General features: G+C 39.7%; 1 protein-coding gene across 1 annotated transcript; it reads right to left on the bottom strand.

Annotated features, from left to right (window-relative positions):
* Window positions 1–3,561: 3,561 nt before the first annotated feature.
* Window positions 3,562–7,277, bottom strand: NDUFA5 (NADH:ubiquinone oxidoreductase subunit A5). Its single transcript, XM_049813621.1, has 5 exons — window positions 7,173–7,277; window positions 6,556–6,600; window positions 4,809–4,925; window positions 4,384–4,449; window positions 3,562–3,773 (listed from the first exon to the last, which is right to left on the bottom strand). The coding sequence occupies exons 1-5, from the start codon at window positions 7,191–7,193 to the stop codon at window positions 3,672–3,674; spliced, it is 351 nt and encodes a 116-aa protein (XP_049669578.1). The 5' UTR covers window positions 7,194–7,277; the 3' UTR covers window positions 3,562–3,671.
* Window positions 7,278–13,190: the final 5,913 nt, after the last annotated feature.

Here is a 13,190-nt window from a genome sequence, read left to right as displayed (position 1 = left end):
TGGAAGGTCTGCGGTTCTGGTGTGCGGACTGAGGCTCTCGAGTGGAAATGAAGACACTAACACCAGAATTAACACCATGTGAAACTGAATTTCATGGTGTTCGATGTGCGATTTCTGAGACTGCTTTTGCAAGTGTTTCAGCACACTACAGGAAAACATACTACACTCGCTTCAGGTGAAATAGACAGCTCTGTGTCACAACTCTGGGAGAATCCTGAAAAAAAAGTTGTATTTCAGCAGGCATTGCAGTCATATCCGTACTCGATAACGGTATGCTATGATCACTGTTAACTTGTTTCACAGACATTGTCAGGCATTTGAACACGGGCCTGCTTCCCATCAAAAGGACAGAAATTTCCCGTTACTACCGTTAATGCTATTTTGTTCTAAAACCTGGATGGAACTTGATCTCAGGGTAGAACAGGATCAGCAGTAACTCTACAGAAAGATACTACATCATTTTATGTCACCTTGTCACTAATATATAGTCAACTTGATTAAACATTCAAACTCAAGTTTGCAAGATAATTTTTTATTTTCTAATGAAATAGCATATATGCTGTAAATAAAACAAAAACCGGCTTTCACTCCTCTCCCTTTGAACACAATCAGAAATTGAGATTAAAATGATGTCCTGTTCAGAACACAGCCACTCAAAATAGGTTCAGCAGCACTGACAGCATGTTAGGAATAACAAAAACCTCAGTACTGCTGCTACCTGACAATCTGAAAGTTGTTTTTCTGGTTTAACAAGCTCTGTCTCTATTAGGTCTCATCCTTGCAGACAGGGCGATTTTCACTCATATAATGACTTCAGACAATCTCAAAGTGTTTTAAACATCTGAAGTTTAACTCTAAGGCTCGCAGTGATTTACCTTACCATAGCACTGCGGATAATGATAAAATCTTTTGCATCATCATGTATTTCCAACATAGCCAACAGAGGAAAATCAAGCAAAATCATTACAGCCAGTCTCCAAATTATGCCTTGCTAGCATATTGGTCTTAAAATAAATTATTTGCAACATAGTACTCCTAATATAGATTCTCCCTTGCCTGTAAAATATGTGTACTGTTTTGTTGCTACAGTGTGGATTTAAATATCAGATATATGGTTACAGAGTTAATAGCAAGGTAAAAATTAGTTTCTCTTCTTGGCAAAGATGTAGTTTTAAATTCGCCAGGAACAACGATGACGTGAACTACACAACACTGTACAGGAGGCATACACCGCTACATCTCAAAAGAGCAATCCGTTTTCTTTCCTCCCTTTGTTCTCAATAACTGCTATTTAAAGTTGGTGCTACAACATAATACTAATTAGTTTAGTAATCTTGTGTAGCACAAATGATTAATTATGCTAAACAAAATAATGAAAATAAATCATAACACATTCTGAGAATTTGATAAAAAGTTCAGAAAGCTGAAAAATCCTTATTAATGATTCCTAAAGTTGGCTTCAGTAGAACCTTTTTGAGACTCAAGTTAATTGATTTCTAAATTAAAGCATTTGTGAAGGCTAATCCAGTGTTCTGGATGAAAGATTTAGAAAATGATCCTATTTTGAGTCACATGAAAGAAACACTTACAGACCAGAAAAATCACTGAGAATATAAATTAGGAAATATAGCTCTAAAAAAACCCTCCAAGAACAACCCCCCTCAAGGTAGCAAACAACTCATATTAGGGTCTGTACTGAGGACATATTTGTGCATTTGTGAAAGGGAGAAGATGTGATTATGCTTTTGATCAGCAAAACTCTGTTTTAAAAGATCGATATCAAATTTCAGCAGCCAAGAAAAAGAGACTTCCCTCTCCCCTACAACACAACTCATGAGCTTATAGGAGAGTTATTCTAAGTCACAGGACAAATACAGCTTTGGAAGTAGAGAAAATAACTGAGCAAAAAATGACTTCAACTAATGTCTTGATTATGAAAGAGTAGAAAGAATTCCAATAGTTGTCACCATAGTCTGGCAACTTCCTGCCCGCCCCCAAAGTATTGCATGCCAATATCATTCATAGTAGACTACAGCGGAGGGGGGGGGGGGGGCGGTGTTGGTGTTTATTTTTTATTTTGCTTCCTCTCACATCAGCTAAATACTTATTACCTAAGACCATTCATCTTAATTTCTCATCTGACATTGTTCACCCTCATTCAAGTTTGTAATCCTTTCTTATTTCTCATGTGAAAACTGTTCTTTAACTTCAGCAGAGTCCTCTTCTGTTATGCCATCTAGTGGTTTTATCTCAGAATCTGAGACCAGCTTCTACACTTCTGAAGGTTGAAAAAGCCTTCAAAACAAACCAATGAAGCAAAATATTTTCCAGTGCTTCAAAATCTAAAAATTTCTGTAATTATAGTAATAATAGTTAAAAAAACAATGCTGAAGAATGCAGTGAACATAGTTGCTAGAGTCAATACCCTAGGTATACTTACTGTTTTTCTCTTCTACTGTCCTACTCCCCTAATACCTTGATTATATGAAATATTATATAAAAGATGTAATTAATCATTTATAGTAATAATAATGATGTCACAGGTAAAACTTACAGGCTTAATGACTATGAAAAAACAGCTATGACAAAGTATGTTATGTAACGTAATGTAGTGCAGTGGCACTCTATCATAAACGTTTAACGAACTGCAGATTTTTGTCATACAGTGATATTCTTATCTTTAGGCGAGAACTTTATTAATAGTACTAAAAAAATGCGAGTAAAGGCATACTCACACAGTATCCTTAGATTTAGTTTGGGTATTTTAATCGGGGCTTATAAGCTAAAATCTGTAAACAGAAGTTTTCAGAAGAGGCAGGCACTGTTTCCATTTAAATGTTTGAAAGAACCTAGCCAGATGTGTCAAGAAAGATCCACTATTTTTTTCATATTACTAATTAATATTTAAGGTCTGAATCAATAATATACAAATAAATCGATAAAGTATATACATGCCTATATACAAAGCCTTTGTAAGACCCCAGTACTAAAGTTTGTGCCATGTGTATTATGTTAAGTACAGTAACCTACCTGCTAACCAAAAAACCTGTTCCTGCTGTCACCTTAAGGGTAGTCTTCCTTCTCCCCCTCACCCCTCCAATCCTGGGTATTCCCAGGGCTTCCCCTTAGTCAGAATTAGCATCTATGTGGGCAGCAAAGTCAGCCAGTTCAAGATTCAGCTGAAATCTAAAAAACTGTTGGTTTTGGTAAGCTGAGTTTTCATTACATCAGATCCCTGATCTCAGTATCTGCATGGTCACAAAGACACTGGCAGTGGCTGGCAAAAATATACAACCAAAGGTGGGAGAAAAGGGCAGGATCATACTTTCCTACAACTTTTGATTTCAAACGGCCAATAATATCTGTATTTGTTAACATACAAATACAGATTATAAAAAATAGCATGGAATGAGGCACAAATACCCCGTTACTAATAGATTACAAAAGGAAATAAACCAAAGGTTGTAGAACAGGTGAGAAGAATTTTCTTACAACCATCTTTGCAACAAACTGGGAGCAGTCTTTAGATTGCTAAATATAAGTGAACATTAGGACAAAACATGTTTTTATGAAGTTATTATCTTTAATTTAAAGATAGCTGTCAGTAACAATAGATTTAATAATTAACTTTTTTTTTCCCCTACTTTCAAGATGTTACACCATTTTGAAAATTATATTGGCCATCTCCACTGGTCAGAAGGAGGTTCTTCAACTAGAGGCTCCCACGGTTTCCACTGTATCATTTTTCTTGCCAGGGAAAGCTCATTTTCAGCCTGTTAATAAACACCATACACAAATTCTTAAATTCTGGACAATTGCCAAAGTATTCAATTACTTCTATTTCAGTTCATTATCTTGGTGATGTCACTACCTATCATGGTCAGGGACTACCACAAATTTAATCTATAAATATCAAAAGGAACTGTGTTTTGCAGGGGTTTGGGTTTTGTTTTTAAAAAACTTACTGAATCACTCCCAAATACCCAAACAGACAGTCTGTTCACCTAGTCATTCCCAAAGACAACTGCATGATACTTTCCAGTCTATTTGGATTATCTCCCAATATTATTCATTAACGTTCTGCCCTTTCCACTGATTTAGACTCTGTAAGAAGCAATGTAGCAATTTAAGAAGCAATGTAGCAATATGTAAGCATAATACAGTAAACACGTGTTAAGTTGTGTTAAGTTTTTAGCATGGTCCTCCTAATCACTACATGACAATTCATCTTCAGGTATTCCCCCCCACCTCCAGCCCCGTTTGATTGTTTTGCAGCAAAGGAAGATATGGAAAACTGCCAATTTTCTGAACAGAAGCTCAGCCAATGGAACACTGAAAACCACTGCACCCTTTTGTACCTAACCTTAAATTTCCCCACTTTACCTGTACAATAACTTCTTCTATGTGACCACTATTCAGTTTGTCCTGTAGTTTTTGCACATCAGTCTCCTGTGTATTCAAATGCATATAAATAAATATTTAGTTTTACTGCAAAGTAGAAAGCCCAGATAAAGCATGAAAACAATGACTTAACCAGATCACACTCTAGTCTTCCTCAAAACTTACCATCAGATTAGCTAGAATTAGTGTGTGGAAATTGCCACTGTTCTACAAATCTTAAGAAAAACATGTTTTCTTCTAATTTTCACAGAAAATGTCACTAAGAAATTAACAATTCTCCAGTTATTCTGAATTGATACCTGAAAGTTACATAGACTCCTGAAAAACAGCCAGTCATTCTGAAAATCATTCTGTTCATCCTAAGAATCTTTTCACGCGTAACATTTATGAAACAGCTCTGTACTTACCGTTTGCACCAAATTAAATCGCTGATTTACTATCTGCTCAGTGTATTTCCTATATGCTGCATCTTTGGGAATGTTTTGCAGGACACCAAGGATTTTTGTGTACAGTATTCGCAGGCGCTAAAGTGATCACAAGACATGGTTAAAATACACAACTACAGTTGTTTAACTTCTTGTCCTACTTAACCTACTAGCTAACTATCTATACACAAAATATAGAGGGTTATGGTATTCAATCCAGAATGTAGGATTAACAAGATAACCAAGTCTGAACCACAGAACTCTGTCTTGGGTTAAGACTGGGATTTATCAGGACTGGGAAGTTACCACTGTCAGATTCCTTGAAGGAAAAAGGAGGAGGAAAAAAAAACCACAAAAAAAACACCTAAGTTGCAATCTGAAGTATGTTTGATACAAAATGGAAACAATAAAAGACATGTTTCTAATACTAACCATACTTTTAGAAAACGAGGCAAATTCACATCTAAACCATCAGTTTCTGAAAAATTACCTGGGAAAGATATAAAGAAGCACATAAGCTACCAAAGCATATCTAGATTAAATTTTTTTTGGCCCTTCTCCTCATGCTGGTGCAAAGTTCTGAGTGACAGGCAGATTTAAATTAAACTAAAGACTGAAACTTTATTGCTGGATTTAAATGCAGTGATAAAGGACACATTGGGGTGAAGAAATTGAAGCTTTTGGGCCATATATTGGCTGGGTATCTGTATCTAACTGAAGAGGAATGGATGTCCTATAGGAACAATAAGAAATAGAAGCCAAATACTGCAGTCAAAGAAATACAAACAAGACAAAACAGGAAACAAAAAGGGGACTGGCACAGAATCCATACTTCAACTAAAGCATTGTTGATTTCTTTACTATTGGCTTTAAGTCACTGAAAAAAACAAAATTTATTAAGTTCACCCAGAAGGTGTCTGACAAGGCTGTAGACTGAGTTAGAACCATTTGTACACAATAACAACAATTTTTTCAGTTGTTCTTTTTGACACTATTCCTAACTTCTGGTGGCAAAATAATTTCTGAAATAGAATTTTTGTATAGTGGGAAATTTCAAAGCACAGAGAAATTAAAGAATTGCTTAAGTCCTTTAAAAGCTCATGCCTCCTGAATAAACAAGATGTGGCAAATGTACTTTCATTACTGAGCCCGAGGAGGTAAAAAAAAGAGTACCAAATCGCTACGAAAACTACCTACTGTGGTTCCTGAGAACCACTGAAGCATTCCAATCTCAACGGAGCTTGCCATCACAGGGCCTTGATGTGGCTTTGCACCCCATGGTTAGCCTCTGTCATGTAAGACTAGCCTATCCCCTTAGTATAGGTGCAAGTTATTTCAGTACTTGGAAACACAGCATAGCAAGGCAGCAAAAATCTGTCTGCCTGTGAAGTAGAAATTTCTTTTATGAAGAACTGAATTTAAAGAGTTCTTTGCTTTCACACTGCAGATGAGAGAAATCAAATATTGGTTCATAAAAGTACTTGCACAAAGGAGGTTTTTGAAATCAGCACATGCAACAAAAAGTACATGTGCAAAATAACTCCTAATGATATGAATTACACCTTTAAGAATTAACTTTCTTCCCGTATCACTTTGGAACACGTTTACACTTTCATTAAGTTGGCACCGCTTTGAGGTACACAGCGTACCTACGTACACAAATACCTAACAAAAAGCTTTGATCTCCCTGACAATTTCCATTAAATACTGCGCAAGACACGTGACATACCTCATGAGGGTTTTCAGCTACAGCCAATCCTACAAGTCCAGTGGTCTGCACAGAGAGCATAAATATATTTAACGTACCTAAGCGTCTATTTCCACGCTATCTGGTTGTTTTGTTTTGCCTCAACATACACCTGACGGGGACCATTCCGTGACGTGCCCCTCTGCCCCCCACCGCACACACGCGACCCCACAAACTCGCAGTGTTTTGACCGGCGCACACGAGGGGAGGGAGAGCGCCACGGGCGGGAGCAGCTCCCGTTCCAAACCCTTCCTGCGGGGGCGAACTGCGGCTCACCCGCCCCCTTCCTCCACACACCAGGAGCCCGCCCCCTCCGCTACGGTCGCCGCTGACCCGCCAGCAGCTGGCGCCGGGCCCGCCGTCCCCCGTGGGCCGGGGAGGGGAGCCGGCCCCTACGCTCCCCCCTCAGCCCCCTCCCTCACTCTCACGCCGCCGCTCGGGCACCCCCTACCCTCTTCCCTAGAAACCCGCCAGGGCGGGTCGGGGCGCGGAGAGAGCCCCCCCACCCAGGAGGAGGAGGAGGAGGAGGAGGAGGAGGAGGAGGACGAGGCGGCGGCGGCGGCAGGCCACCCGGCTCCAGGACCTCGGCGGCGCCTCACCTTCCTCAGCGCCCCCGCCATGGCTGCGCTGCGCCAGGCGCCCCGCTCCGCCACCCACCGCCGGACGCGGGGCAGCACGGCGCATGCGCCAGCACGGCGCCGGGCGCTTGCGACCGCCGGTTAGAGGACATGGCGAAGGACGCCGGGCTGCGCATGCGCCCCAGCGGTACCGGCTACCGATCCGGCGAGCGGAGAGCGCGGCAAGCAGGGTCGGAGAAGAACTGCGCATGCGCCAAGGCGCGCGGCATCACCCCAGCGCATGCGCCGTCTGAAGGCGGCGGGGAAAGGGCGCGTGCGCTGAGGGCGGGGCGCATGCGCGCAGCGGCGGCGGGTGGGGGGGCCTTGTCGACTGCGGTCTGGTCGGCCCTGCCCGGGACGGTGCTCGCCGCCATTTCGTGCTCAGGCGGGGGCGCGGGAGGCTGGTAGCGGCCCGGCCCGGCTCGGCGGAGTCTCCCCCTCTGAAGAAAGCCCGTCTGTGTGGCGTGGCGGCCGCTGTGGGGGGCAGGCGGCTAGGCCGTTGCTGTGGAGCCGCAGGGAGGGGAGGCGGGGTTGCCGCCTGTGTGGCGCCCGGCTGCCCACTCTTGCCGGTGCCGGCCTGGCCTCGCCGGCGCGGCTTGTGCCTGTATGGGGAGAGAGGCTGGTAGGCCTGGTCTCTCAGATCCCTGGCCCTGAAACCAACACGGGCCGGCCCACGTGCAGTGTTTGCTCAGGAGTGGCGTCTGATCCGAAGGCAGCCCAAGTTTTGGAGCCCAGTGCTTTTAGGTGGGCTGGTTGTGCCATAGAAGTACATTGCGGGCCATGATTTGCTGCAGTTACACATAGATTTGAATATCCCCCTTTAAATATAAATATGTGTCCTGTTAGTGAAGTTTCCTACATGGAATTGCTAATGACAGCTTATGATCAATTTGCAGACCTTAGCAGTTTCTGAATAAGGAATACTCCATTGAAAGATTTGTTACTAGGAATGCGTCAAACAGAAGTGGGTGCTGTATGTTGCATTTAGCTTTTCAGCACGTTTCTAGTAAAGATGCAGTATGCACCTGGCTGATGTGTTCTGTGTGCTTGATGACAGTACTTAAAATCAACAGATTTTTGCTAAGTGATGGCTAACTAACTGCTAGTAATGAGTTCTCAGAACTGTTACAGGTTTGCAGTTTTTTACTTGTTTTTTTTCCAAAATGTTTTGCTGAGTTCAAGCTTAGTCCAAGCTTCAGAGTTGATTTCAAAGCTCCCTTTCATGAGTCAAAACAACTGTGTCAAGTCTTAAAGCTTCAGAAGTACGTTTGCTTGATGCTGAGAGCAGTTTTGTGTGAGTTTACTTTGAAATAAAGCTGTGTATGTCCACTCAAGTTGAGATTTTGGTGTAGTAGATGTGATTCGAGTATGTGTCAGCTTCTGTCAATTCTTTCATGAAACATGTTTAGTGTTTGCAGATGTTTCTAGTACATGAATTCTAGTTTTCTGCAACATATGTATAAAAAATAAATACTTTCCAATTGATAACTGGTGCAGTGCAGTGTATAACAGTAAGCATTTTTATGCCTGGGAATAGGGTCTAAGTTAAAAATAATGCAGAAGCTTATAAACAGTTAGAATATTATATATTTTTAGCAAAATTATTATATTAAAGGGTTGTATGTGCAAGTATTTATCAGTCAAGTCTTCCTGAGGCTGATAATTTTCTACTTCAGAGAATAGTCACAAGTATGCTGGAATTTGTTTAATAAGCCGAAGCATGCATATACCTTCTATGAATTTTAGCTGTGAAATTGGTTTGACCAAGAAATTGTGTTAAAAGTAGCTAACTGCAGATTAAAAAAATAAGGATCACTGTAATAGCATATGGCAAATAGGTAATTTCTGAGTTAATGTGACTGGTTAATAAAGCAAAAAAAACTTGTAAAATACTGACAAAGTAGAAAACTTAATTAAGGGACTTGAGATAGGATGGGAGAAAAGAGCAATAAAAAGACAGTTTAAGTTATTGGTGGAGATAAACATGATGTTCATTTGAAGATCCAGTTGTCCTCATATTAAGTCTTTATGGCCTAGCTTCTAATTTAAAGGGTGAGTTTTGCATAGAAGGATTTGATAATAATTGTGTTGTAACTTTATATAGTATTTATTGTGGGCAGATTTTTCTTGTCATTCCTTTGGCCTGCTCTTGAACTCCTGTTTTCCATAACTGGTAAGCAAACCCAACAAACCAAGTTTCAGAATATCATAGAGTTCCACCTGAAAGCCAGTCTTTTAATAAAGACACACTACTGGTATTCCATAACTAAAGCAAAGTGACTAATACAGTTTATCTCAGAATTCAGAGTTTGTGCTTCTTCACTTCTGAGTGTTCTTTGAGATTGCATCAGAGAGACCTGGGGTTCTTTCCAGGGCACTGAGAATATCTCTTTCCTATCAAAATGACATTCTTTTAAAATTTCTGCCTTTTTTACTGGCTCGTCCCTGCATTTTTCCTTCTCTGTGATGGTCCAACCAGATGATCTATCTCCTGATTACACTAACCAACCACAGCACGAATTGTTCTGTGCCTGGTGATCTTCTTTAGACAAATTAGCTCAGTTAGCGTCATTCAAACAGTAGTTCTAACTCTCTGTTTAGACAGCCCAAGCATGTAGGTGTCCTTGCCATGTCCTAGTACAAAGAGTAAAAAATAGTAAGCCATGTTGATGAGACAGTTCATGAAATCAATCCAGAAGTGATACAGTAGGAGGTTCCCCAAATTGCCAAACTTTTTCAATACATAATTTATTCTAAAATATAACAACTCCAAGACATGAGAATTAGAGTACATTCAGTAATTACCTGGTTTTGAAAACAAACCAAAAAAAGAACCCCAAACCACCCACACAGCATTTCACAGTCTATTATCTGGGGAGTCTTAGGAGTATTATCCTGTGTGTTAATATACGGTGTGTAGGAACTCTAAGAAGGCCTTGCTATAGCTGTGACTTCTCTTCCCTTTTTTGTCTCACCAATGGATTTATCTCGCTGTGAAGTCTTGCAAATTGCAGTATGATTTGATATCTGGACAAGAGTCTTATTTATTCTGGCTTTACATATATGGAACATAATTGACTGATGGATTTATGCCTAGTAACAGCATAAGAGCAGAATCAGACACTGTTTACGTAGCAATGCAAAATATTATTAAAAATATCTGAAAAGCGATCCTTGTAATGTGGATATGTACTAGTTCTTATGGTGTCCTGGTTATGTAAAGGAAATGAAAGAACTCAAGGTAAGCAATTTAAACATTTGTTTTCTTTACATAGATTATAAATACATATTTTAGATACTTTTTTTATTGTACAAGAATATATTTCTGTTTTTATCATCTCTAAGCTAACAGTAGAGCAGAGTCTCGGCACTGTCCTGTCTGCTTCTGTTGTACTGTTTTTTTTGGAGGCTCGCCACACTTACTTAGGTCACGCTGGCAAAAGAAGTTGCAGTGAATATTATTTATCATCATTAAATGATTTTCTTGATCTTGTGTCCAAACATGAGATGCATGTAGTGCCTTAGTTAAGGTTACAGTTTTACGGTTCTATAAATGCAAGTGAATCATGGGGTGTAGAAGAGTTCACAGTGTACAATTTCATTTTATCAGAACAATTAAAGTTGGAAGTTTGTTTCAGTTTGTTTTGTTCCCTTATTGTCTGTTAATTTGGGGTAAAGATAGTAACTAATTGGTTAAAACTAAAACAATGCAGAGGTATTGCATCAGTGCTATGTACCCAGCTTCTTCCTCATCCTATGCCTGTGTTTTAACTTGCTGGGTACTGCTATTCTTGATGTTACTCTTGGGTTATTCTGCTTTTGCATCACTGCTCTCTGTAGTGCTGTGTCTCCTGCTTCTTTGTCCAATTTCAAGTTATTAAATCTAGTCAAGTAAGTACTATAATTGGCTGTCATTGACTGTATAAAGCTTTGCATCGTATCAGCCTGAGAGAGAGAGATTAGTGTTTGGTGATGTAATATGGCGGGATCTACAACTAGTTAAAGGCTAAACGTTCTCAGATTTGTTTTAATTTATGTAAATATGTTACCAGATTTTGTTAATGTAGCCCTTGAGACTAAATTAGCAAATAATTTATTTTCTTAATGAGAGTTGTTGAACCAATGAGGGCACAGATAATCTTATTATACCATCCAAACCTCGTGTTACATTTGACAAGATTTTAGAGAAGTCATGTGTAATACTTTCCTGTGGGTCGAGTCTGCTTGTGTTACAGTTGTACAAGGTCAGACCTTAATTTATCTAGCAACTGCATATTTAATTTTAGAAGTATCACAGGACACATCAGCTTGCAGGGCACCATTCCTGGCTGTTCAAAATGCAGGCCCCAGAGTAACAGTGGCAAGATAATGGGTTGGAAAGGTGAGAATATATGGTATGCTCGCCAATTAGACTAACAGAGAAATGGTTTAAAACTGTAATATTTAATAGATTGAGTCCAAATTTAGACTGCTATTAATTATTTTATTGCTATGAATAACCTCTTTGCATGCCTAAGGGCCTTCTATTTATAGAGAGCAAAGCTAGGATTGTCTGGTTTATTTTAAGGATAAGAAATTAGAATAACATTAACAGTCACATAACTTTAACTTTATACCTATGTGTTTAAAAGTGATGAACGCTTGATAAAACTTCTTTCCAAGGAAACATGCAACTTCTGTGATTAACAAGTAGTTCAGATTTTTTTCAATGAAAAAATGGTAACTTAAGAGCAAAACTTTCTTTTTTAAGGAAAACAGCAAGAATTAATACCTAGTTTTTCAGGCATAAATAGACAAAAATACTAGACTACTCAAAATGTTGTTTAAGGCAAATATTCTTGGTAATAGAAAAAGTAGATATTGTTTAGAGTAAGCATTTGCAATTGTTTCTAGTGATCTAGTGCCTGGGTCTGGTAATTGTGAAACTTCCATAGGTAAATGGAAGGAGATTTTGCTGTTGAGCTTTTTAGCCTTTTCATTGCCACATCACGTAATGTAGCAGGGATGTCTCTGCTGCTGCTCAGTGTACCAGCCATGCTGTTATAATTCCACTGTGATCCACACTTCAGTCAGACCTTGTCACCTCAGTACAGCGTATTACCAGCAGTGATATAGCAAATCAGGCTCTCAAAGCACGTATAGACCCCTGGCAATGTGTCCAGCACTTGTGCTGTGGTGAGCTGTTTGCCTTATACTTACTTTACCATGTCACAGTCACTTGCTACCTTACTAACTTTCTCATTTTATAATACATTATTAATTTGGGCGGGGGGGATGGGGGGGGGGTAAGGTAATTTGAAAACAGTACACACAACAATTCTGAAACACTGCTCATCTGAGACCCTTCTGGTTAAGTCTGTGTTCAAACAGAACTCTGTCTTGCCTGTGGCATAATCAGTTCTGGGGAATACAACAAAGCAGGAGATAGATAGTTGACCAAATGGGTATGAAAGTTATATGACCAGAGGAAAGAAACAAGTTTCTATGATGACTTGTAAACTGATTTCTTCCTCTAATCTTCTGGAGATAAAGGGGAGGTAGAAAGGCAATATTTTTTTTTTCTGAAAATAAAAGGATTTTCTTACTAAATCACTATCCTGCAAGATGCTCTGTGCTTTTAGCTCTTCTTGGAATCAGTGACATTAAAGGTATTGATCACTTCACAGGACTAAATCATATGTGAACACCTTCATAAAGATACTGCGATATACCAAAACAGCCTTTTTTTCAGAGAGTTTGCAATGTGAGGGCCTAATCTAAGACCTGTGTAAGTCTTCAGGAGTCTTTTTGGGTCAGGCTCCAGGGTAAATAGAATATGATGGGCTGTAATATAATAATTTTCAGTCTCAATTCCCCTAAGGACAGCAACTTCAGTAGGGCTTGCAGGGCATGAAGGTCCATCCATGTGGATCTGATAGGGTGATCATGAATCATTAAAAAGATGCTTCAAAAATTTCAGCAATGGCATGAAGTCTTCAAATGGAGGGTTTTCAGAACAAA

Source organism: Accipiter gentilis, chromosome 11, assembly GCF_929443795.1.
Source record: "Accipiter gentilis chromosome 11, bAccGen1.1, whole genome shotgun sequence".
NCBI lineage: Eukaryota > Metazoa > Chordata > Aves > Accipitriformes > Accipitridae > Astur > Astur gentilis.
This window is presented reverse-complemented; position numbering and strand designations above follow the sequence as displayed.